At 44.5% G+C, this 27,638-nt stretch overlaps 1 protein-coding gene across 2 annotated transcripts in view; it reads left to right on the forward strand.

Annotated features, from left to right (window-relative positions):
- The window catches only part of shroom4 (shroom family member 4), a 46,349-nt gene that overhangs the window by 13,008 nt on the left and 5,703 nt on the right, over nucleotides 1-27,638 (forward strand). The window contains exons 2-4 of one of the 2 annotated variants that reach the window (XM_020104999.2): nucleotides 4,341-4,492; nucleotides 19,532-19,738; nucleotides 23,628-26,535. In XM_020104999.2, coding sequence (XP_019960558.2) covers nucleotides 4,341-4,492; nucleotides 19,532-19,738; nucleotides 23,628-26,535 — 3,267 coding nt within the window. Of the gene's footprint in view, nucleotides 1-4,340; nucleotides 4,493-16,316; nucleotides 16,724-19,531; nucleotides 19,739-23,627; nucleotides 26,536-27,638 lie in introns of those variants that run through there. The other variant, XM_020105001.2, reaches the window with a different exon arrangement.

A 27,638-nucleotide genomic window follows, 5' to 3' on the forward strand; every position in this document is an offset into this window, starting at 1 on the left:
GGTTACTGCAGGGTCTCGGAGCATGTGTTGACCTGTCAGGTTGACGGCTCTATGCAAGGACGCACCGAGCTGATGGTCAGGAGTCGAGGTGCCGTTGGGCTTCATGAAGATCTGTGATAACACTGTGTGCACATACGTGTGCATCACATGCATCGTCAGCCACATCGTCCTTAAAGCTCATTGTTCAAACACACAATGAACTGATTCCAGTTTGAGTGTAAACACTTTTCGGGGTCCTGCGTAAATCCTCTTGTGTTCTGTGGATTTGTTTGTGTAAACAAATTAGAAGATGTTTCCTTCACTTTATTTCTTCCCCTTGTGTGTTTGTGTGTGTGTCGCACAAATGACTCCTTGTGTTTGATGTAGATTTGAGTTTTGTGTATCTTCAACAGTCAGAAAACCTAAAGCCACAACATCTGCACTGTAATATTAAACAGCACGAGCTACTGCAGTGGCTTTACAGTGTGTGTGTGTGTGTGTGTGTGTGTGTGTGTGTGTGTGTGTGTGTGTGTGTGTGTGTGTGTGCGCGTACGCTCTGGTTGCTTGCGGACCAGCTCAAAGCTGTGTTACCCAGAGAACTACTCATTTTCTCTGTCTGGACCTTTCAGTAATGTGAGGTTATAAATGCACGTGTGTAGGCACCGCCTTGCAATGGCAGACACACACACACACACACACACACACACACACACACACACACACACACACACACACACACACGTACATACACACTGTAAAGCCACTGCAGTAGCTCATGCTGTTTAATATTGAAGTGCAGATGTTTGCTTTGTGAAGCAACTCAGAACTGCACAATAACACAATCTAACAGACACACACACACACACACACACACACACACACATACACGCACACACGCACTCTGCCGAAGGATCTTTTTGTACCCACTGTTAATGATCTTCAGGCTGGAGCTGATGATCGTTTCAGTATTTGATAAAGAGGCTGTTGTTTGATGAGGTTTGCAGTGTGTGTGTCTGTCTGTGTGTGTGTGTGTGTGTGTGTGTGTGTGTGTGTGTCTGTCTGGGTGCTAGTGTCAGATGATAGCTGAGTGATGACAACCTGTGACCAGCATGAGGATTCCCATTTTTCTGTGGGCACAATAACGGGCACCATGCCACCTCACAGACCCACACACACACACGCACAGACACACACCATGAAGTCACCCCTTGAATCTAAAAATAAAAGGGTGTGTCTGACTGGTGTGTGTGTGTGTGTGTGTGTGTGTGCATGTGTGTGTGTGTGCGTATGTGTTTCAGCAAACAGAGAGGGTATTCTTCTCCGTCTGCTCAGTGCAGAGGGTGACTTCACCCACTCTGGACATTGCACAGCAACATGAAACACACACACACACACACACACACACTGCCCAGTCATGTGGGTCTGACTGCAGTGAAACTGAGTTTAACTGGCGGAGAAGTTTTTACGAGCGCTTTTCAAAACTCTTCACACGTTCATGTGGATCACTTTAATCACCACATCCTTAAAAGTTCATGACTTTTCTTCTCACACTAACTCAAAGCTCTGGATATCGCTGACTCGGGATAAACTGGCACCACAGTCGAACGTTTATCTCTGGAACGTTTTGCGCTTTCTGCCACTTGAGGCTTTTATTTATAACCGTTTGATATTTAAATGATGTCGCATGTTGCAGAAACTACTTTCTGCAGTTTGTCGCACATGGATGTCTTCGCAATTCTTCAATATTATCAATTGGTGATTCTTGAGTTCAGGTCTTTCTTCCTCCTGTTTTCATTTCATCTCTATACTTTTCTGCTTTCTTCTTCTATTCTTCCCTTTTCTTTGTCACTCCTGCCCTTGTTTTTCCACCTCTTGTCCCCTTTCCTTCACTCTCCCTGTCTTTCTTAACTTTGTCTCCTTTTATCCTCACCACCTTCCCTTCCCTCCTCCTTTCTCCTCATCATACTCTTCATTTATGAAGTCTTTATTCTTTCCTCTCATCCCCATCACATTCCCTTCTTCTATTTTTGCTTATGTCTCCTTTGCCCCTTTTCTTTGTCTCCCTTCTTGCTGTGTCTTACTCATATTTTCCTTCTGCTTTTCCTCCCCTTCCCCTCCGGCCTCCCACCTTCTTTTTTTTTTGTCTTTCTCCTGCCCTTTTCATACTTCATCTTCACCTTCTTTCCTCAAAGGTTATTCCCCTCATCTTCATCTCCTTTTCTTCCTTCTTCTTCTCCTCCTCGCCTGCTTCCCTAACTCTTCCCTCAGTTATACCTATGAAAATGATGGATCACTTTTTGAGCATAACAGATAGTTTTAGCAGTTTGTGTGTGTGTGTGTGTAGAATCTCTATGATTTTGGTGTGTGTGTGTGGAAATACCTTAATTTTCACAGTGTGTAATACCATAGCAACCAAAACAGAGGTGTGTAAGTCCCAGACTGTGCAAAATCCTTCATTTCATGCTACGACCACAGAAAATACATAACTTCTTCCTTGTTGGTCGGCCAGTATCAGCCAATAAACCCCAGTGACCTCTCGCTGTGCTGAGAAACTTTGTTTGAACCCACAGAATTTAATTTGAATGATCATTGTCAAAACTAAAAGTTGTGATAAAGTTGTACCCTGTTCAAATGTGGTTCCCCGTGCAGGTATTTCCCATGTTTGGACTGTTTTTCCAGCAGGATCAGATTTTAAAATATGAACCTTTTGAAGTCAGAATACGTGACAGCATTAGTCCCGAGAGAACGTGGCAGAAAGCTCCGGTTAATATATGAAAGATCTCATTTTATGTTTGAGTTGGCTCTCGAGGCCGAGCTCCCCGCTGCGTGTCTGTAAAATCCTAAAAGCGTAAAATAAGAGCGGTGTTTCCATGACATGCATTCTTTTGATATTTGCAGCAGCGGTGAGAGAATGAATGAATGGACGGTGGAAAAAGGGAGGGACACGTCTGCTCTCCATTTTCACACTGTAACCAGGGTTCTGTTCTTTTATATGTGCCCCTGAAGCATTTAATATTGGGTTAATGGTGGAATTCACCTGCGTTTGACATCGGAAAGAGACGGGTATAAAACCCTTTAGCTCTGTGTGTAGTGTGGGAACTATAGCTGCTCTCAGGCGTGCAGTGAACCCTTGAGATGCTCCTGACATTCACAGCAGGGGTTGCATGTGTTAACGCAAATGTCCGAGGATTTTCTGCGCAAGTTCTCCGGCCAGCCCCTTAGTATGAAGTCGCTGAAGCAGCCGCTGTGAGAGCACACGTGGGGATAACAAATATCTCCAGATTAAAAATTGGAGCCATACAAGAAGACACCGATGAAGAGTCCAAGAGAAATGTTATAAAAAGTGATATTTGCAACACTTCCTGCAGCTGTTTCAAAGAAAAAGGATTATCGTTATATCGGGGGGTTGGCAGATGCACGGCTTCATACTGTAGAGTCATGACACTTGGTTGAGCACACACACTTACTTTTCTACGAGGAAATACAGTAGTTATTCCAGAAACCTCATGTAGCAGCTCCGCAGCCGAGACGCTCCCTGTGCGAACCACAGATCACAGATGCAGCTGCGTGGGTGTGAGGTCTAATCACATTTTTCTGTGACATTCTTGATTTATTGACTGTTGCAGTTTCAGAAATAAAACTGGAATCGGCATCACCACCGACCAAGCAAACTCCAAACAGCATATTCCAGATAGAACGGTTCAGAACGGCCACTGCACTCGTATCTATGAAGCGACATATCACTAAATACTAAATTATCTTTTTTGAAATGAATCTCATCCACCACGATGGCATCGTTGGCCCTTCTCCTCTCGGTGGTCCAGTCTGTAGGTCGCTCGGTGATCCCCTTCACCTTGTCTTTCTCTCTTTCATCCTGTTCTTTTTTTCTGTTGATGTGATTTATGGCCGAACTTGATCCTCACACCACAGCGCACCGCACACTCGTCAACGTTTCACCCCCGCGCAGCCTGAGAAATGCACTCAAACATCCCAGCAATGCATTAACAACACGGGCTTCACCACTGTGTGACCCACGGTCAGCGCTGTGGCAGACACACACACACACACACACACACACACAGAGACAGTCTGTTACGGAGGAATGTGATGGGTTTCTGTGGGATGTTTGGTCCAGGCTGTTTTGGAGATGCTCTTTAGGGTGACGTTTCCATGGGGACGAGACAGTTCAAGTAAAAATTTCTCAAAAAAATGGGTTTTAAAGGAGTCGTCTTGGCAGCGCGGGACATATCTTTGAGCGGCTTTTTATTCTTAACGATTATTTTTTATTTCCTTAATGTGAAAGCCCCACTGTTCGCCTTCCAACTTTTTCTCTTTCATCTCAACCAATTCTTTGTCTGCAGATCGAGGATGGAGGGAAGGCGGCGCATTGCAAGAAGCTGAAAGTCGGCGACGAGCTCATCAACATAAACGGATCCGCCCTGTACGGCAGCAGACAGGAGGCGCTCATCCTCATCAAGGGGTCGTACAGGATTCTGAAGCTCACAGTCAGGAGGTAACAACACTTTCCAACATTCCAAAATGGACGCATGTTTGTCTGTTACTTCCTTGTCCCTCTCGACCGTCACTCGTCTTGAAGGTGAGAAAGGGGGAGACGAGAAAGAGGTGACCGTTGCCCCCCCCCCCCCCCCCCCCCCGGGCCTGTTAGGAATGTTCGAGCCAGACATGCAAACACACATGAAAGCAAAGTTCGCAGATAGAAAAAGTTTCACAGGAAGTGACCTTTGACCCGTCAGGGTGTCAGAAGGAAAGCAGATAAACTCTGATGAGCACGGAGGAGTGTGTGTTTGTCATGATTCAGAAACACGTTCAAATCTGAGAAGTCCATGAGAAAATGACTCTTACTTCTTGATTTACTGTTCAATGTCCGAACACAAGTAAAACTTTGTGTCGATTATTGAAATTGTTTGACAAAAAAGTTTGATTTATAGCTGCAGTTTCTTTGTCTGGCCACTTGGTGCAGCAAAACAAGCTGTAACCACAACACCGACATACACTGAATGCCTCCATTAGTCATTTGATCCGTGGTTTACATAAATATGTTGATTGCTGTGGTTTTTAAGTTTATTTACTGCACCATGACGATGGCTGGCACAGGAGGAGAAACTGTTAATTGTTCCTCTTTCCCACCCTGCTCCCTCCCAGCTCAGTGCTGGTATTTAGGCCTCTGGAAGCAGAACTAATGAGAGGAACATTTCCACGCTCCATGTTGGCATCTTAACACAGACTTAGATGGTGTTGCTGCAGATCTGAGGTCAGATTTATCAGCGAGCTGCGTCAGCTGAATTATCCAGAGAAAAGCAGCTGATCTCTCGGTTTAGAGATAAGATAACAAAAAATAACATTTCTATGCATCGACTGTTTTGTCAGCTGTGTTTTTGCGGTGACACAGATCTTGTTGTGACAGCACACCCTTAGTTTCTGCAGTAAACAATAAAACTGAGAGTTTCAGTGGCCTGGAGCTTCATCTATTATTTGTGGTTTCAGTTTATCTACATGTTTATTTACAGAAGTCTTAAAATACAATCCGTCCCTTATGTTGTGTTTTTGCCACTTAGTGGATGTCAGTGGAAGTGCAACAAATATCCACGAGGATAATACTGTGTTTTGAATAATATTTCACTGCAGAGATAGAGGAAAAAACATCTCAACACATTCTCAACTTTTCCGTCACCTTGATGTTGAAACTTTCCGTCCCCCCCCCAACCTGGATGATACGTGAAACCAGTTTGCAGGATTTTTACTCTTGATACAACTTTGACTTTGTCTTTTCTCGGACAGCTTCAGACAGCTGTTTGGCAGCAGCGTGTCCTGTTCTGGCTGTGAAACCAGATCGGCCGTCCAGTACACACACACACACACACACCACAGACCAGCATTTACACACACATACAGAACGTACAGTATGAATGCACAGACTCAACAGACAGATGGACAGACATAGATTGAAGAATGTTACTGGTTATGAGAATCACACCCAGTTTAATCCACTGTGTCTGGTATGTGCTGTGAGTGTCTGACTATCTTCAGGGACTTTCCCGTTTGTGTGTGTGTTTGTGTGTGTGACTAGGAATTAATTCAAGGGCTGCAAATAACCATTTTTTTGAATTATTAATTATTATTCCCATCATTTTCTTGATAGATGCTCATTTTATTATAATTGCTATGGAAAAACTGCTGAAACTGGAATTGTATAAGTGTAAAGCTAGAACCAGATTGAGATAATACAGAGTAAAGATTTCAGATATTGATATATTTTCCCATATATATGTGTGTGTGTGTGTGTGTGTGTGTGTGTCAAAATGGCAATGATTCATTTTCACCATAATTAGAATATTATGGTGAAAATGACATTCACAACCACAACTACCTTTAGTCCACGTCTGTGAATGAATTATTGTGTCCAAGCCGAGACAGAGCTGTTATTTGTGTTTTGCTCCAACACGACCACCCTCGTATGAATTTAACTCACTTTGACTGACAGGTTTCTGACACTAATCGCTAATCTCTGCTTCGGTATTGTGTGGAACACGGCCGCACTTTGACCCTGACTCTGTGCCAGTGAACGTCGCAGCGTTTCCCAAGCTTGTTGCAGTCATTACTGTTGGAACAAGTAATCTTCTGGAAAGTACTGCAGCAGTCTCCTGCCAGACTGACTGAATACTCATTTTTGTGCACTTGGCTTTTCTTGGGTAGTTTAACTAGAAGAAAATGACCCTTAGTCAAAAGCCAAAACCCGTTACCACCTCTTTTCATAACACATTTACGGAGACGTGAATGGACAGACTTTTCTGTTTGTTTTTCTAACTCAGTGGGTTATTGTTAGGGATGAAAAACCTGATATGTGTGTGATAAACATTAACCAACCAACCAATCAACAACCCAATCAACCACCCGTCCAACCAACCAAACATAATATGATAACCAGTCTGACAATAACCAATCAGCTCCCCCTTGTGGATCTGTAGACTACTAACAGTGATTGAGTGAGTTGTAAAGCAGTTCAAACATACAAATCAACCAAACACCAACCAACCAACCAATCAACCAACCAATCAATCAATCAGTTAAACAATGGAACATAACCTTCATGGTAATTAGTCTGTCACTGACCAAACAGCTCCCTCTTGTGGATATGTAGACTGTTGTATGTCTGAGTGAGTAATAAAACAGCTCTATCATCTAAAATGATGTTCTCATCATACTACAACCTTAAAAAGTTCTTCCTATCAGAGAGTCCATTAGTGTCTCAGCTCCCTCTCTTTCACTTTTGGTCTTTTCTGAGCTTCACTGGCAAAGAGTTTACCTCAGTCAGTTAAATTGTGCCTTAACTTCTATATGCATTCATTTAAATGTATAAAATAAACCTCCAGTCTGTTCGTGCACTTATGCGTTTCTGCCGTCCCCTCTTTCCTCACCACGACTCCTCCGTCTTCCAAGATGGCATCTTTCCAAACAGGTTTCCAAACATTCCTGCCAGACGTTGAGCGACTCCACCTCGTGTGTTTTTATACGTGTTCGTATATATTTTAGAAAGTGTGAGAAATTGCCCTGCATGCCTTTTCTGTTATTCTTAGCTCAATTAAAACTCACTTGACCCAAACTGGAGATGGAGAGGAGCCACATGGATTTCTTAGAGCCAGTGCACTTGTCTTGGAAACATCAGGAAATTACTCACTGGGGTTTCCCTGTGCAGGGTTATTACTGTGGGAGCATTGGTGAATAAATGGGCTTAGTACTGGAAAAATATACACACTGCGTTTAATAATATCAAGTAAATGTGGAGGAAGGAAACACAGAGTTGGTGAGGAGAGATGAAAACACTCGGAAAGTAGTTTTAGCTTTTCTCTGGTTTCGATATAAAAAGCTCGTCATGCATTTCTAAAAGGGTGAATTGTACTTGAGTGCTTTTCATAACATTAATAAGCAGTTGTGTAACGGCGGAAATGAGAAACGCTTGATTCTCGTATTGTCTTGACTGTTTAAAAGGACGGTGAAACTCCTCCTCACTTTGCGTTCTGTTTATCTTGCCTTCCACAGTTATTGTTTGAGGTTTCCCTTCATCCTTCTCACACCATTGTTCATTCTTTATATAAAATAATGGATCGAGTACATTCAATTCAGACTCGCAGCACTGTCCTGTTCCGCTGAGCGACGAGGCCCGCAGAGCTAAATTTGGCAAACCGCAGGAATTTACTGGCCTGCCCAGCAGTTTAGTGGAGGGATAAGACAGCGGCGTGTTTCAGCTTTGACTTCAGGGCTGATGTTTTACAGGCATTTTAACGAGGCAGCTGATGGTGACCAGTGTTTGAGTGTTTCTCCTAATTAAGAAATCCACCGTCATGAAGTAAAGAGAGAAGCAAAGAACTTCACTGATGTTTGACACAAGCTTTGCTTTATGTATAATTGTGTAAAATAAGTTCCCTTAAATTAAATCAATCCCTTAAACGTCTCTGAAAATAAAACAAACATTCGATCTTGAGAAAAAATAATCCAGGTTGTGATTCTTGGCCCACCTCCCACCCCCCCATCAAGTTTCATGGAAATCACCTCTGTAGTTTCCTGCTGGTAAACAAACAAACCACCCATAATTAGATAATTAGTCTTACAGTAATGAAACAGCTCCCCCTTGTGGATATATAGAAACTTGACTGAGTGAGTTATAAAGAAGTTTATTGTCACTATAATTAATAATAATGGTAAAATAAAATCCTCACTTCTATAAGATATGAACATCCATATGTTTTATGATTTTTATAGCTGCCATTACTCATTATTTTCATTTTCAAATCTTATAGAAGTGAAAGATTATTTCTCGAAGAGCATTTTTAGCTTTGACAAAAATAGATATTCCTCTCTTTCCTTCTTCAATGTGACCATTCACTTTCTCACTGTTTGTCTCTTTACATCTTTCGGGGGTGTTTATCGCTGGCTGAAGATTTTTCCAATATTTTTCTGGAAGGGAAAGAAGGATGTTTTTTTGGCTCGACCTGGAAATGTTCCCTCTATACTACTTCCTGTTTTCACAGACCTTTTGTTAGATCCAACTGTACTCTGCATGTGTGTGTGTGTGTGTGTGTGTGTGTGTATGTGTGTGTCAGTTTTCTCTGTGGGCAGTCAGGGACGAGGCCGGAGGACATTCTTCAGCTTTTGCATCATTTCCTGCTCTTCCCAAACTTCCTGTCCAGTTTGGACTTAATGCGTTGGCAGAATCGGTGTGTTTGTGTTAAAAGACGCAGCTTTAACCAACAAAGACCAAACACGTTTACCGACAGCGACAGGAAACCGGTCTCAGACGCAGCTGTGTGTGTGTGCATGTTCAACATTATGCTGTATGCTCTTAATTGTGGAGGATGATGTTATTTTCTCAGTCTAAACTTCCCGTTATGATTCGAGGGGTCGTCTTGCCAAATTTGCAAAATGAGATCAGTTTGTCTCACTTCAGTTTTGACCATGAGGAAGAATTCTTCATGGACGTGTCCTTCCAATTAAGTTTCGTCCTAGTAGTCATTACCTCCACCACAGAGGGTTTCAGCCCTGTCCATTCGGTTTGTTTGATCATTACACAAAAAGCAGAGAATGCATTTCTACAAAACTAGAAGTCTGGGAGATGGGCTATAAAAAGCTCGCTGATGTTGATAAAAGAAAATCAGGTTTATTCCGAGGAACTTAAATATGGTTTCATAAGAGGGTTTGTCTGTATTTTTCTTCCTTTTATCAATTTATCAGTTTTCCACAATAGAAATTAAGATTTCATGATGTACTGGATTTTATTCAAAGGGACTGTTGTGCACTCTACTGGTAGTCATTCTAGTTTCAACATTTATTTCCGAGAAGATTCAAAAAGGAAGAAGAAATGTTGGAGAGTGACATCGCTCACATGAGAGTCAGTAAATAAACCCAACATTATGTTGTGTTTATATCCTTTAAATCAAAATAAATCCTTTGGTAAATCTAGATCTGTTGCTCACTTTGTCAATTTGAGTTCAGGCTTTTTGTTTCTCTCTCTCAGACTTTATGATGCCGAGGAAATAAACAGTGATTCAGATTTCAATCTCTAATTAAACCCGCTGGGTCCAGCTCCTCCGTTATCTCCATGCTCTATCCCCCAGAATGCAGTTCTTATTTTGCTCCATCTATGCTGTCTGCTACGGTTTTGCCAACCAAGACCTTGGCTCAGCGTCTCCACCCGCTGAAAAAGTGAAGCTGCTTGTTTTCTTATTCTGATATAAATCTTTTCTCGTCACTTTCTACAAACTCTCCTTGGATGGAAATCTCCCCTGAATTCAGAAGCAAATCAAAACAAATGCCAGGAAAAGAAGAACCGTCAGATTAAAGAGCAGCGAAGCAGGAAACATCCCACAAACTCAGGAGTTAACGTACGTGGCAGCGCGACGCAGCCACAGAGGCAACAGGAGCGAACGTAGGGAATTAAAATGATAATTACAAGCGAGGCTGATAACACGTCTGATGCTTCGACAGCATAAACAGGACTTTATGACGGAGACTCTTTCATCACGTCTCACTCTTTCATCTCCGGTACACATTAACTAAACATTTATTTTTGCTGAAGGCTGGACGGGCAGGAGGAGGAAAGAATGAAAACAGAGAAAGTGGGTGAAAGAAAAAAAAGAGTTGGGGTTTGTGGTTATTTCATTTGTGTAGGTGAAATAACATTTCTGACATGTTTTGACACGTTCCCTGACTCACACTTGAACACGAGCCCAGTTTTCAGACTCATGTTCACATTGTTTGGAAGATTTTGATATTTGGATAATTACAAGAATGATTTCTTGTCTCAGATATGAGGATTTGGTGCTTTTCTTTTGGCTCATGTGATTTTAAACTCATCATCCACTGTGCAATATTAGAAATGTTCCAAACTAAAACTTGCATGCGCCCTACATGTCGCCAAAGTTGGACATTTCCGGAATATCAGAAATTCATCTGACTGTGTGGTGACCGATCAGAGGCATCTTGTTTGATCTGTACGGTGCACGAGAAATGACGCAGGAGTGGAAATGAATCCTGCTTCTCAGAAATCAGGTCAAACATCAGCTCAAGTCGCACAGTGAATAATCTGCTTCACAAAACGAGACATTTGAAGACGTTTCCCTGGTGCGTGGGAAACTGAAGCTTTTTCTTTAGTCAACAGATAAATCATAGAATCAGTTATCTGGAGAAGGAATCGTCAGATTAAACTGATATAGTGATAACCATCAGTCCTACTTCACGTCACATGTTGGGACACACAGCTTCTGCAGCGCAGCTCAGTTTCTCAGTTTGTTTTTGCCCATTTGTAATATTTGTTTTCATCTCCAGACGGTCTCAAGCTCCACATGCTGACTCGCTCTTTTCGTCTCGTTGTTCCTGTCAGTGGATGCTGCTCTCAGACTGTTAGAAGTCAGAATGCAACACTTTCATCTGGTATTTTACCGCAGACAGACGGATGAGCAAAATGTGTGCACAGACACACACACACACACACACACACACACACACACACACACACACACACACACACACACACACACACACACACATCCCGTTGTTTAGATTTTCGTACCACAGGGTCCCTGGAGACCGGGCAAGACTGATGTGTGTGGTGCCAAGAACCATGAAACACAATAGTCTGCCCCCCATCACTGCTTCCCAAACTGAACAATAGACATTCCTGGCATTCCTTAAAGACCTCTTCCTCACACACACACACACACACACACACACACACACACACACACACACACACATACACACACACTCTGGGTCTGATTAGAGCCCTGGATGTTAAGAATTTTCTTTGTGACGCAGTTTCAGAATGACTTATCGACATTATAGATATTTGTGTTTGTGTGTATTTGTGTGTGTATTTGTGTGTGTGTGTGTGTGTGTGTGTGAGCATTAACTCAACACAATGATCACACACGGGGGCAGTGGCAGCCTGAGGGGCAGACAAGTGAGTTTATGGGATTGGCTCCTCTGAGTTTAGCAGCTACTAATTATACTTGATACTTGAGATGTGGGAAACTTAGTAAAACCACCTTGATCCTGATAAACTCCAGAAGAGGTGGAGGCAGCTCAACAGGACGACAACGTTAACACACAACTAGGATCGGAGCGACAAAGTGTTTATCTGAAGCTGAATTCTTTTGATTCATTGATTAGTCAGATGATAAATCTGGAAGAGAATTGTTAAGTGATTGGTTGTTTCAGTTATTAATGTTATGACACAATGATTGTTATTTGTGTCTCTGGTGCAATGTGTGAGTCTGAGTGTGAGTCTGTGTGTGTGTGTGTGTTGTGTGTGGGGGGGGGGGAGTGTGTCTGTCTAATACGCGTGTGGTCTTCCACAGTTTATTCGTCTCCTCTGGCCTGGATTTTACTAACTGGCCCATTAAACAGCGACTCTGTGATACATGACTCCCTGTACACACACACACACACACACACACACACACACACACACACACACACACACACACACACACACACACACACACACGGTGGTTGTCTCAGATGTACACAAATTCCTATAGGTCAGCTTGGACACACATGTTTGAAATATGTGTGTATGTTATGGAAGGGTAAGAAGAACCGGGACATTAAGCGTCATCATACTACATCAGTGGTGGTAAAAGAGAGAGACGGGGGTTTTTCTCTTTAACCCTGTAACCTTGCACGCCCCTCATGTTTCACGGACGTAACACAGAACACGCTTGACTTTAACCCTTGTCGTAAAATATATCTCTCAAGGCTCGGTGATGTGGCTGTAAATCTACTTAATGATTATCATGTTTTATTATTTTACAGATCAACAGTTTCAATGAATCTAAAATACAAAACAAGCTGCAAATGTTTTTCACCATAAATAACTTGATTTATAATCAGGTTAACTTTCCGTCAGTAAACGAACTTCAGCCAAGTGTTGTAGTTTCTTCTTGACTTTCCTGGTCATTGCTGTTTAAGTCTCATGTTCCATCAGTTAACAGCCGAGGAAGCAGCGTTAGAAGACGGAGGGAGAGAGAATAAAGTGTCAGACAGGAGGAATTACAGCTGCACGAAAAGATGAAATAACAGATGAGACACTGCACCGTGAACGACCTCACTTATTTCAACAATGTGAGCTCGATGTTCTCAGGCTGCTCAGAAACATTTTCAACATACTTGAAGCAGCGCTCGTCAATTTATACTTTCTGTCGTTTTATTTTGAAATCTGAAAGCCACTTTTAACTTTTGGATTATTATTTCCAACATCCAATCATAGAGGGCGGGTTTCCTGTATGAGTATTAGTTCAATCTCAGATTTAAGGAGTGAGGAGAAGCTTGAAGTTATTTGACACCCATTGTCCGTCCCATTCAACTTTTAAGTGACGGAAAGTATTTTACGAATAAAACTCTTCCATATCGCTCTGACTGTCACGGCATGTTGATGTCAGCGAGTGTTTTTTCGTGTTCTGCGTGTCTTCGTGCGTTTTGGTACATCCTGGCCGCGGACCAACGTCCCTGCAGGGACAATAAAGACACTTTGAACTTTGATCCCTCTGGCAACCAGGATGAAGAACTTCTGCGGACACACAAACGAAATCAGTACTCACGAGATCCAACTTTTCCTTCAGCCGGTGACTTCGCACGAGGATGAAGGACGATAAAAGTAAACGTAAAAACCTGAAAGTAAATGACATATTAATTAATTGCCCCTGCAGCCGAAGTGTGCGTGCATGCAAAAACAGAGATGTACGTTCGATTCCCAACGCACCACAGTCGAAACTGTGAACAGGAAATCTTTGTTGGACTTTCTCATTGTCTTCAAGTTTCTTCCAACGTCTGTGAGCAGCGGCGATGGAAATGAATTCAATCAAAGCCTTTGAACAGAAATCTTGTGCTTCGCCGTTGGCAGAGGAGAATTTTAATAACTAGTCTCAGCTCATCAATATTTTTGAAGACGGCTCACATGCTTTTTTATGACGTCTGTTTCCTTCATTCCAGTCATTGCTCTTTGCTTGTAACTGATGCATCAGCTGATAGTGATTTATTCCAGAGTTTCAATTTACGCTGACATTTCCCAGAACCCCTGTTTCTTGCTTTGCTTGTTTTTACCCAAAGAACAACATAAATCCAGTTTAATCCGAGCAGCTCTAAGTTGGAGGTGACGCAAGGTTTTCTTCTTAACTTTATTGCCGTGCGGCCCTGACCCTCCGTCAGCGGTTAATGTCTTTGTTTTGAGAAAAGCTCAGTTTACTCTGTTAAAGGTGTATCGCTAATGACGGATTTACAGTCGAGGCAAAGGGTTAACGAGAATCCTGCTGTTGGTTCCTACGCGGCAAAGGCTTTGATTTGCAGCTGAGATCTCACACGTTGATGTCTCATCCATAACGCTGGAGGAAAGTGATGCATGGGACCGGGCAGTCACTGACGAGCCTGATGGGGGAAAAAATCTGATCAAATTTTCTTGACAGTTGGACGCAGGAGCACACACACACACACACACACACACACACACACACACACAATCTAGTGGGTTGAGTGGTAACAAACAGTGCATTGTGCTTCAGAGGCTAAAGTGGACTTCACCCTTCCTGCCATCGACCTCTGGTATGAGCCTCGTCTCACTGTACTGATTACCTGGTGTGTGTGCGGGTGTGTGTGTGTATGTGTGTGTGTGGGTGTGGGTGTGTGGTAGCAGTAGCAGTTGTCTACATGTCCAAATGTCTCCGTGATGTGTGCGTCTAAGCAGTAAACACGTCTTCAAGTGTGTGTGTCATGTAGAAATCCACAATCAAGGGTGATGAGGGCCTGCAGTACAAACAGACATGCACACAGACACACACACACACACGCACACACATGCACACACACGCACACAGACCCATAAAGCAAACAAATACGTCCTAATTGCCTGCAAACACAAAGAGACTGAGGGGCGGGAGGAGGTGAGGTTGTTTAGGCTTTGGAGCAGTTAACCCTTTTACCCCTGTGAAGGGAGAATGTAAGGAATCTGCTCACATGCCTGTGCATAACACACACACACACACACACACACACACACGCACACACACGCACACACGCCTTGGTGGAGTCTGCAGGAAATCCTTTGAAGGCCGCCGAGACACTCGCTTGTTATTAAGCGTCTGCCGTTGTGTGGCTGGTTAAACTTTAACTAATGGCCGACGCTCACACCTCTTGATGTTTGCTCTACGAGGTTCAAGTCTGGTCACAATAATGAGCGAAGGCCACTTTTCAAGTCTGAAAAAGAAAAATGTCACATGCACATTTTTAACTGTTAAATCCACGAGTGAACACTGGTGCTGAATTAGTGGGGATTAGTTTTTACTATTGTTCAGCCAAACAGTGTCCTTTCGGAAATTAATCCCAGCAATCATTTTGATGTTCAAAGCTCGTGTGGACTATTTTGTTTTGCAGAAATGTGAAACGAATAATATCATTTCAACAGATTTATGATGGAACGTTCAATAAAGTCAAGCAGCTTCACTTCAGAGACAATTTACCTTTGGAGTCGTGAGAGACACAAATCCATCTGCTGCTTTGTATTTATTTGTTTATTCTGTCGATCAATCTTGTTCGGCACTTTGACCCCACGAGAACCAACTTCTCCTTCAGCCGTTTGCTTCTCATGAGGATGAATGACGACAGCGGTGAACGTAAAAACTTGAAAGTTGAATTTGTCAGTGCTTTCTGACATTCTGCAGAGTAAGTGATATATTTATTAATTGGAAATGAGGTCAGGAGAGTAACAGAGCAGCAGCTTCTTATCTGTAGCACAGAGTACAATGGTCAGTTCTTTGGTAATGGCCCTGCAGCAGAAGAAATATATCTCAGCGATAAGCCGAGTGACAAGAGAAGAGTTTCTCCTCCTGTTCATCCGTCACCTCCTCTCTTTGTTTTAGTGTCTAATTATTCCACAGACTCTCGTGTTCTCCTGCAGACCTCCCATCCTCTCCTACGCTCCCTTCTTTCACCACACTTTGTTTTTCTCGTCTCTCTGCCAAAGTGAAAAAGTCCCTGTGTCTGTCCAGCACTCTCAGCTTTCTTTGCTCCTTTCGATTTCTTTTTCATGCCCTGCAAACACAGTAACGCACACACACACACACACATATGTAGGAAGCACCTCTGCATTTTTCCCCCTCCGAACAATAACAGTGTGGAACCCTGGGTATTATTTTAGCAGCCGTCCACCACTTTATCTGCTCTCCACAATACTTCCTCTCTCGCTGACTCACACATCCTGCCTGGGAGGGGGCGAGAGAGGCAGGGGAAGAATGAGATGAGGAGAGAGAGAGCGAGAGAGAGAGAGGGAGAGAGAGAGAGCAATGCAGAGTGCAGGAGGGAGAAATAGCCATGTTTTGTCTTCCAGCGAGAGGAGCGAGGGAGGAGGGGGAGAGGAAAAGGAGGGAGAGAGGGGATGTGAGGATCAGTCCCCTCCCGGTCAGAACCTGCCAGACACTTCACATGGACATCAGCTCTGTGACTCAAGTCGTACACCTTATGAACACCGACCCGTCGTCTCCCTCGCTAGACGCCGAGCGGCTTCAGGGCCGAACGGGAGGCGTTTCTTCTTGGGGAAACTTTTCAGGAGGATTTAGAGAAGTTCTCGTCGCCTGAGTGCGTTTGAATTCTCGACTCCTCGCACTTGAACTGCGGGTATCAGGGATGCTGGGAGCTGAACAGGGATCAGTGTGAGTGTGGATGCTTCTGTCCGTTGAATCTGGTACGTGTGAAAGTCGTCTGGCTTTTTATCAGTTAACTGTTATTAACAAAAAACACATCTCCTCCTCGTTACAGAAAATACTCCGTTTATTTATACTTTATTTCACTTTTTTGAGGATAAATGTGAAGTTAGCCTTGTTGTTGTCGACACTTTTTCGAGCTCCTCTTTTATTTTCTCCCAGGGACGACTTGTTGAGCACACGATGCACTTTGTCTCACTATGACACTATTATTCAAACCTCTTGTCCTCGTGTCTTCAGTCTTTAAATCTTCTCTTCTCTGAGACCTTCTTCTCCTGTCAAAGTATTTCTACAACATGTCCTTATCTGTGAGACCGAGTCTCGTCCCACTGCCCCCTCTTGTCCTGTACTGTATTGAGACTGTGTGTGTGTGACTCAGATTATGCGTGTTGACCTTTGCGGCATCAGTCAGCTGTTGCAGTTTCTGACCATTAACTGGGACATTCCAGCAGCTCCTTCTCATAGAGGCGCATTCAGAGCTGCAGAGACCAAGAATTCACAATTTCTCTGGCTTTGACAGTCGTCGTCACTCATCGCCTCTTCTTCTTTCTCACCATTCGTCCCATATTCTCTGAAACATTAGCTGCCATCACACACGTTGTCTCGCCGAACACTTGATTTCCATGTCTTGCAAACCTGATTTGATTTCCTGGCTCGTCGTGGTGGCAGCGACACCACAGCGGTGGCGGATTAACTCATTATCCCGTTTTTTTTTTTTTTTCCATTTCAAGCACATGCTGTTATCTCTCGTGTGCCAGTGAATTATGTAAAAAAAAAATGTTTCATGTGACTCCTCTCTGCGAGTCAGCTGGGACATGTAGCCAACTGGGTTACAGTGTGAGAAACAGGAAGGGGCCGTTAGTTGGATTATTATAAACGTGTGCAGGCGACAGTGGCGTCGGTCGCTGTGGCCTGTTGGAGGGTTTGAGTCTGGCTTTGTTTCCTGTGTCCAATGAATGAAGGGGACAGACTTCACGGAGCCTCTGTGGATATCTCTGAACGCAGCCTCCACAAACACATCACTCTCCAAGATTCGTTCCCACTGACTGAAGTCCTCAAGATAAATAACTGAGATACAGATTCAAGCCAAACAAGCGTCTTACACATTCTCTTTGGCGTTGAGCGGCTCACCTTTAAATGCACACAACACACTCTGGATCTATTATGTACGATATCACAGTGTGCGTTTGTTTTCTAAATCATATGGAAACGTACAGGTTTATCAGTTGGTTGATAAAAATCGTCTGATGTGTGATATGTCACAGTCGTATCACATCAGTGTTTGTGTTCTCCCTCTCCTCAGGAGCATTTTCTTTAAATCATCGGTTGGTTATGTGGTCTGGACGGACTCCGCTCTTCTCCCCTGCGTTGCTACAAACTCACTCACAAGCTTCCTGACGAAGACGACACATTTGTCATCATTTTTTCTTTCCTTACGTTCTGCTGTAACTTTGGCGTCACGTGGTTTGTTTTCATCTCTAAACGCTAAACTTGGAGAAAAAGAGGAGGTGGGGGGGGGGGGTTCTGCAAATATTTGTTATAGGTGCGATAATGGTATTTTGTCTGGTTGAGTTTGGATAGTTCCCACACATATTCATACTCACACATAAACGCACACACAAGGCTGTACATAAACTTTCTCAGGGGATAATTTAAGGACATTGTCAGCGGAGTCAAACAATCAGTGGGTTAAGATAGAAATCCCTCTTAAGGAGCCATAACCAGGAAGCAAGCGTGTTTATTTTGGAAATGGTTCTCCTTCTCCTGCTTTATCATAAACAATAATACTCAGAAATGGTCCTTTCCTTTCCCTCGTGGTGCCAGAATCCACATTCTTCTCCCAAAACTGTACCTCCAAATGTTTTTGTCTGAAAAATCCGGAACGGTCTCATTTTACATTTTTTGTTTGAGAATCTTAATCGTCGTCACTTTTTTTAAGAGGGGTCGTTGAGAGTGGAAACCCCCCCCCCCCCAAATCTTGAACAGCCCTGAAAAATGTATATTGAAGATACTTTTTGTTTTGGTATTTTTACCAGCAAGTCTCATGTTTGTACCTCCGGTCTCTCAAGTCAACAGCTTTGGCAGTTTTATGTTTTCTTCACGAAGCTATTTTCATCCACCAGCAGAATTCCCACCCGTCTGAAATATACGATTCCCGACATAGATGTCCATTCAGACCCTGAGAATATTAAATCTACATGTGGTTGTTCTTTCTCTCTCTCTATCCTTGTGTCTAGCTCTTTTTTTGTCTCACACACACACACACACACAGTCTGCAGGGGTCTGAGTTGAATCTGGCCAGCACATGGTGTCGGACGTCTGAATGAGGGAATTAGTGAATATCTTGGGATACAGTGGAATGTCTGGCTGCGGGTACGACTGGAGAACTTACTGTACATGTGAGATGAGTTTTTAATGGAAGTCTAAACAACTGTGTAGGAAGCTGTTTCCACAGAATTTGAGTTGGCAAGGTTCAGTCACAGTAGGTCGACGTTTTATGTTCACCCTCATGTTCCAAAACATTTACAACTGCTGCTGCATGTACGGAGGGATGTCATCTCAGCCGTCCTGCCTGGGCAGATCCTCTGGAGATGGACGAGAAGAGGTCGCAAAACATAAACGTGAAGGAAATCATATCATGACAAGCTTCATTTATCTTAAGATGCTTTCAGATACGAAGTCCAGATGTTTTCCTGAAATTTTTTTTTTTGGGGTGATGCGTTGTGGATTAATGCATTGTGGGTCCTCAGCTGTCACCTCACCCGAGTTTCTCCCTCTCGTCTCCGCAGGCGCAACGTTCCTCTCCTCAGGCCTCACTCCTGGCACCTGGCGAAGCTGTCGGAGCTGCCCCTCCCACCCCCTCCCCCGTCTCCTCCACCTCCTCCAACCTGCCTGCCCTCCGCCGACTCCCCTCCTGTCCCCCCGCCGCCGCCTCCGTCTGCCATGCAGCTCCACCCCGGCCCCTACACACTACCCTGGCACACAACTGACAACAGGTGAGACAACAACTCTCGTTGGGATTATCTAGAAACTGTGATTTTATTGTTGTGTGAAATCTTCGGGCCTCAGTCAGCGTTCAGCTTTAACCACACAGGGAGTGAGTCATGTTGCGGTGACATCAGCTGTGACGCGTCGCTGGGGATTTTGGCCCCTTAAAGCCAACAATCGCCAGGAAACAGGTGACATCAGCGTGTTCTTATGTCAACTCTGCCCACGCAGGAAGCTTATTGGTCTATTTCTGGATTCCATTACAACATTCCAAAGTGATAACCAGCCGCCCCTGGCGACCTGACCCTTTGTCTGACGTTTTTTTCAGCTGCCGCGGTGAAATCGGTGTGTTTGATTTGACCTTAAGTTTGAACAGAAGAAATCAGTAGTTTGTTATTAGTTTTTCAGCTTTCGCCTCCTTGTTACTTTTCTACCATCGCTGCCGTCACTGGAGACGTGTATCGTCGCAGTAGGGGCCAGTTATCGATTTGCTGTAATCACTCGGGGCTTTTCAAGCTCAAACCAGTAGTTTTATCTCAAGTACGCAGACTCCAGATGCATAAACGTCTGGTTTAAAAAGGCCAGATTATATTTTACGACTCAACCATTAAGGGTGAAATTTGATAACTTTGACAAATCATTCTGGCGAGTTCCTGCTGCTACTGATATGATTTTCTTGGTGGAGTTTAGAACCCAAAGAACCCATTAACTTTTTGGAGCAGATTTGATTGAGGGTCTTTAACATTGTGGGACTTTTATCTCAAGGAATTACGCTGAGATTTCAGGCGTATTTAGGGGACTGATATCTGAGTGTGTACAATTCGGTGCAGCCTGATTGAATCTAAGAGGACTGATGGGCCGCTCTTGAATTCTCTTGCACTTTTCTGAAACTTAAATTTCCAGCAGAAATGTACCAAGAAGAAAATAACCCACATACAGAATAAAACTAGTTTTCAACCAGAATCTCTCTTAAATATTCAAACATGATTTAACAGTAGCCACCGTGAGAAACAGGCTATAGACCAAGACTGAGAGATTTTAATATTGTGATTTTATTGTTTATGTCATTAACCTTTTCTTTGTTAATGTGGTGGTATAATTTCTTTCTTTGAGTCTCACTTCAAAGTATTGCTGATAAGAATCCTTGGTTCACTGTTGGATAAGGACTTTTATTACATAAGATTAATTTGTTAAACAGTTGTTGAAGTCCAAGACGACGTCTTAATATCATTTCTGTTTTTCCAAAAATATTTATGTCACGATAATATAAGACAAAAAAAAAACATGAAATCATCGCAATTAAGAAGCTGCATCCAGGTGATGCATGTTTCTGTTCTCAATATTAAAATGTGTATATATTCACATTGCTGTAATGCAGCGGGGACAAAGGCCCGGATTGTCCTGTCAGGTTGAACGGAGTGAGGACATGTAGGTGGAGTGTGATCTCACAAAGCTGAACTGTAATCCTTTAAAGGAAAAGAGGAAGTCACCGCTGTGTGCACAATGACTCACAATCAAAATAGATGCGATCCCTTTGTCAGCCTCATAATACGTCAGCTCCTTAAACTGTTCTGCTGTTGATAAGAATCAGTGATATAATGCACCACTGTTAGATTTAATAGTCCCACGTGGATAAGATAGCGGTGAGTGAGTGTGTGTGTGTGTGTGTGTGTGAGACACGTTAGTGTATGTATGGGTCTCTTATTCCCACAGTTTCCCCTGCCTGATCTCAGCATAAACACACACACACACACAGACACACACACCGTCTGATGAGGAGGCAGCTCCCGGCATAACTTTGGACAATGGCATGTGACTCTGAGAGCATGTGGACAAAGAGAGGAAGACATTCAATAAACTGTGTTTGTGTAAAGGACATTTTGTTCAGTCTACATCTGCCTATGTGTTAATTTCTACACCAAACAAGTGTGTGTGTGTGTGTGTTTTGTGTGTTTTTGTGTAAATATCAAAACAGGTTATGAGAGTATTTGTGGATTAATTCCAGTCTGTGTGAACCGGCTGGTTTTACCCGTGTCAACCTTCTCACACTCACATGTTTCACGTTGCCGTCTGATTGGACAGGAGTGACTATCATTTCCTGTCCAGCTCCCGTCTCATTTCCCGTCTTCCTCCCTCTGTCACCCGGGTCAAATCTATACGGCTGCCTCCGCTTTCTCATTCACGGCTCACTTCCTTCAAAGACGATTTTCTCATGCAGATAACGACACTTCTTTTTCCCAGTAGAGCTCCTTTGTTTTTAAATGAGCACAGTCCAGAATTGAAGACCGTGTTAAAGTAGTGCTATACACAGAAATTTAATGGAGTCTTTAAATTTGGCCCAAATTCCGTCCTTCAAGTCTCATCCCACCAACTTTTCGTGGAAACTCGTTCTGTAGTTTTTGCGTAACCCTGATGACAAACCAACCAACGGACAGGTGTGTCAAAACCTCCTGGGTGAATGAATGAAATGATTAACCCCCCCCCCATCAGTTGTCAGATCCCTTCATGGACTGTAAACCATGAATACCACAGAAGTAGCCTGGAGATAGTCTGTTTCCCATACTGCTCTGAGATCAGAGCTTCAGACACCCCCCAGCTCTCTCTCTCTCTCTCCTTGGCAACTGTCCCTATTGTTTGAATAAGACAGCAAAGAAATATAAGAAGAAATACCACAATAAAATGCCTGCATATTTTTGTTCGGCCCTTTTATGAGTTGGATTTGAACCAAGCACAAGAACAGAAGGTGCCCCGACATCAGCCAGAATGTGTAAATGTATTTTTATATCCCGTTTTCCATTTTGCTGCCATTTCTTCTTTTGTGGTTCTCCCAGACGTTTGCATTGTTGGGAAATTCTTCCCCTCTTTCTTTTTTTCTGCTATTTTTGGAGGTTTTATTATTAGAAAGTTGGAGGAAGAAGCGAACAGAAATCCAATAACAACATTTGACATATGTGACATTTATTACACATCTGTCCATCCTAGAAGAAGCAGCCCTCTTCTGTTCCTCTTTCCCTCCATTCTTCCCCCGTTATAGTTTTTCCTGATCCGAGTCAAGGTCGAAGTGGTAGCAGACGGTGACGCACACATTGTAAAGCCCTCCAAAGCAAATTTGTGACTTATGGGCATTGGTTTTAAAGATTAAACCCACTTGACTTTACTTGAGAATTACTGCAGTTCCTGTTACTTGTTATTAGTAAGAAAAAAAACATCTGTAAACATCCTTTTTTTGTTGCCATGTCACTTTCAATCAGTGGCTCTCAACCCCGGTGCAGTTTTGTAATAAATCTACATTTGACGTAAAGGAGACGGGACAGGACGAAATCCAAAAAAAAGGCAGAAGAGAGAGGATGAGAGGAATCAAGGGATGACTTAGAGAGTTCGACTCCAGGCAGTGGGAGTTGATGAGGAGGAAATCCCTCTCCGCCTAAAGAGGCATCCTCCGAGGGTCTTTAAAAACACATGGGGCTGCCGTGGATCTTCAGCTTAGGACTGATAGAAAACAGATTCCTCGGCGGCACAGTTCAAACGCTTTATTCCAGAAGAATATACTGTATGTGTCCTGGGGGAGAGTCGCAGCTTGTGCATTTGAAAATTAAAGATGACTTATTGTATGTAGTTTATTAAAGAGTAACATTATACTGATTAGAAGGAAACCACATGAATTTCACTGAGGGGGCATTAAAAGTTACTTGATGAAACCGGATATTTTCTTTTACGTTCTCTCTACGCTGTTGTAAAGATTGATCTTTTATTTTCCTATTAATAAACATACAATACAAATTAAATAATGACAAATGCTCGTTTCAAGTTCCCAGAGACGGAGGTGAAGTCATTTTTGCGTCGTTGTGTGATCTTGAAAAGCGTAACGTTGATCTTCTGCGTCTCCTCTCTCTGCAGTGACTTGTCCATGCAGTGGGGTCAGCTGTCCAGACCTTACTCCTCCACCGACCGAAGCAGTTCCCTGGGCTCCATGGAGAGCTTGGACACGCCGACACCCACCGCACAGCCGTACTCCGACTCCCATAATTCCCCCGTGGACCCAACCCTCTTCAACAACAAGAGAGACTCTGCCTACAGCTCCTTCTCTGCCAGCTCAAACACCTCCGACTACGCAGCTGTGCCGCTGAAGCCCGGTGAAACCTGCTCCATGGATAACCTCCTCCAGAGCCTGGGGCCAGCCTGTCGAGACTTCCCTGGTGGGGATAACTCAACCCTGGGGAGTTCATCTACCGAGACCCCGGACGAGGCACAGCTGACTTCACACAAATCCAGGTCACTCACCAGGCCGAGGCGGAGGCCTGTGGAGGTAAAAGAGAGGCCTTCATCCTGCTGTTATGAGGTAGAGAGGAGGGGAGGAAACGTTGAGATTGTGAGAAATGGAGAAGGAGGAGCGGAGGAGAGAAAGACTCATCCTCCTCAGCCTCCAGCCAGGAAGGACAGTTTTCGGGCAACCCGGAGTCACAGTAATGCTGCTAACAAGCAGTGTGCTTCTGCTCCCGTTGAAATCTCCAGTCTGACCTCTTACTTTGAGGAAAACAAGTCGTCACTGAATGTTGAAGCAGGAATTCACAACGGCTTCTCCCCACCAGAAGAAAGTGACAAAACTGGGAATTTCACAGAGGAGACCGTAGACTCGCTCTACATGCAGAGACAGACTAAAGACGTTACACATATCAGATGTGACACTAGTGCTAATGAAGACTATAACGTAGACGCCACCTCAGATCACCTTTCTGACCGAGTGTCGACCTCCCCGGGCCCCATCACCTCGCCTCATCCTGGCTCCTTATCTGCCCAATCCTCCGTGGAGGTTCAAGAGCAGTCAGACACCAAGAACTCCTCTACGGGGCTACACCGGCACAGCGCCCCAGAGAAGCTCCTGGCTACACAACTTCAGTTACTGCAGTTTAACAGTAGCAGCTCGTCATCGGAGCCCTACACTCCGTCAATCCCTCCTGATCAGCTCTTGCCTCCGTGTAGCAGCCAGTGGTCCCAGTCCTCACACCAACCAGTGAGGGAAGACCAAGACGCTGCTCATAACCACCTCCACGCCTCTTCAAACAAGTGGGAAGGCAGCCGCTGTTCGACCCCAGGATCTGTGTTCTTGGAAGGTGATGACGGTGAATCGTGCGACAGACTCGATGGGATGTGTGTAAACGGTGGGTCCCCCTCCTCAGTTCAGCATCATCACCCTTGGGGCCGCTCGATGAGCGTACCAGGGGACCCCAGTGGATCATCAACCCGGGGAAAATTGAGCTCTGACCAAATACTTGAGAGTGATTTCGAGCCTCTCAGTGCTGCTGCCAGTATGGACACTTTACTGGAGGAGCAGAGAGCAGTGGACAGAGGAATAGATGGAGGAAAAAAAGAGGAGAATGTAGAAGGAGAGGCAACGATGAAGAAGCTGAACACGTCGAGGAACCATCGACGGAACCGCCGCCGCAGCGAGCGATTTGCTACCAACCTCCGCAATGAGATCCAGAGGAAAAAGGCCCAGCTTCAGAGGAGCCGTGGCCCGGGGGGGTTGCTCTGTAGTGGGGAGACTGTCCAGGAGGAGGAGGGTCCTGACCTCCATGAAGAACAGGAAGACCCAGAAGTGCCTGCCCAGGAGAGGAGCACCAAAGTTGCACTTGCCTCGTCTGTGATCCACCAAGATGTCAGGACAACAGCACCAGTTGAGAAATCCAACACTTCAAATGAACCACTCCATGATGCATTGCAAACTCAGTCAGCAGCCTACACTGATAGCACCAACTTGTCCAGGTCTGTCCAGATCCTGGACCCAGTCCTGCCCAGTTTTGGTGTCGGCATTCGAGTTGTGGAAGAACCAGCCCCCGCCGGTAAAGCCCGCCGCTGGCGTTGGACCCCTGAGCACAAACTCCAGCCAGAACCAGAACCAGAACCAGACCGACGGTGTAGAGTCTTGGATGAGAGGGTACTAGGGGTGACAGGATCACGACATGGGGTTTGTACCTATACCTCCTCCTCCACCTCCTCCCACAGTCGCACCTCTTCATGTTCTCGGATGGAGGAGACTGATATCCTTCCATTTGCAGATAGAATGAAGTTTTTTGAGGAGACGAGCAAGGGCATATCTGGGTCGAGTGTTTCAAGTCTGTCGAGTCGCAGGCAGAGGAAACCCTCTAACTGTCCTGAGCACCAGGGAGGGGAGCTCAGTCTGCACCCAACCCAAAGGAGATACTCCTACCAGGGGGCACTTCCACAGGAAAGTTCCCTGCTTTCAAACAGTATGGACACCAGGAGGCAGTCTGTGAGCACCAGCAGGGAGAGGCAGAAAGAGAAGGCGATGGAACAGGCGAGGGAGAGGGAGGAGAGGGCAAGGGAGCGAGAGCGTGAAGAGAGGTTGAGAGAAAGGGAGAGGCAGCAGGAGAAGGAAAGACAGGAGAGGGAGCTAGAGATGGAGAGGTCACGGCAGAGGGGGATGCAGCGGGAGAGGGAACGAGAGGAGAGGATGAGACAGTGGGAAAGGGAAAGAGAGAGGGAGCTTGAGCTGGAGAGAGAAAAAGAGATGGACAGGGCCAGACTCCAAAAAGAAAGAGAGAGAGAGCTCCAGAGAGAAAGAGAAGTTGTTCAGCTCAGCTCACATCAGGAGTTTCACGGCAAAGACAATCACCAAGACTTCCAACTCAACTTCCAGCTCAAGCCTGATGCGTTCTCCCAAAGCCAAGCCCAGAATCTGGCCCCGAGATCGGCCTTTTATCCCGTCTGTACCACCTCCCAGTCCCCGGAGAACCAGCAGCCTCTGCAGCTGGGATACACGGCGCGGAGCTACACGCCCACAGAGGTAAGACTTCACTCAGCAGGAGTCTGTTGTCCAGGAATCTGGATTATGAACTGGATTTTAGTAAAGCATGTTCACTGAGAGTTGGTGCTAAGCTTTAAAAACATTAACTTAGAAATTCAGTTATTTAATACGTTTTTAGATTTCTAGCTTGATTCAATCAAAGTGTCATTTATATACATTTTTAAAATGAGCTTGGTGCAGAGGAGGGAGGAGGGGCCAAACTTGGATGTTGGAGCAAAGTAGCGTCTCGGCCCAAGTCTCCTGTGGTTGAACGGCTGGTTTGTAGTCGAACCTCACGTCCTGCATGTGGTTCGAGTCTGAAATTCCCATTGAAAATTCAGCGGATCATTGAAATAGTTCATGGAACTTTGCGGGGGATTGGGCAACAGCGGCGTACACTTGTGTAAGCGATAATAGCAGCGTTGGATTTCAGCTTTGCCACAAATTGATTCAAAAAGCTCTGCGGGGGGTGGGGGGTGGGGGGGGGTGCAGCCTCTGGTCTGAACTTATGGAAACTCCTGTGAACTTCTACCTGTTAGTGACCTTTTCGTTTGACGCTGAGTGAAGCCAAACCGACATTTGTTTTGGACTGAATGTGTCTTCAGATCAGCAGATCTTTCACTCCAGCTGACACCGTGTTGTTGTTTTCGCTGAAGCCTTGGGGGGGGGGGGGCCTTAAAGCTCAGCTTCCTCCACATAGGGCTCCGTTTCAAATGGAAGGTTGTAAGTTTGATGCCACTGCGATAACCTCCGAGCCTGGAATTTCTTTTCGGTATCTGCCGCTTTCCCTTAACAAGAACAGATGTGCTGAAGGGACGACAAGGCTGAGATAAGACCTTCTACAGAGACACACACACACCAGGGAAACACACACACACACACATAAAGTTTTCATATCAGAACATAAACGCGGATATCGATTTGTACGGACAGGATTTGTATATTTTTTGTGACATTTCAAACATTTAGACTTCTCAAAGAAAAAGCAAATGTCAAAATACGGATGAATTAAGACCTCCAGGGAAAAAAATAATAATGAAGAGACTGGCCGAAAATACCTCCACCCCATCAGCCATGTCCCCACTGAGGAACACACCCACTTC

Source organism: Paralichthys olivaceus, chromosome 22 (genome assembly GCF_024713975.1).
Source record: "Paralichthys olivaceus isolate ysfri-2021 chromosome 22, ASM2471397v2, whole genome shotgun sequence".
NCBI classification, from domain to species: Eukaryota; Metazoa; Chordata; class Actinopteri; order Pleuronectiformes; family Paralichthyidae; genus Paralichthys; species Paralichthys olivaceus.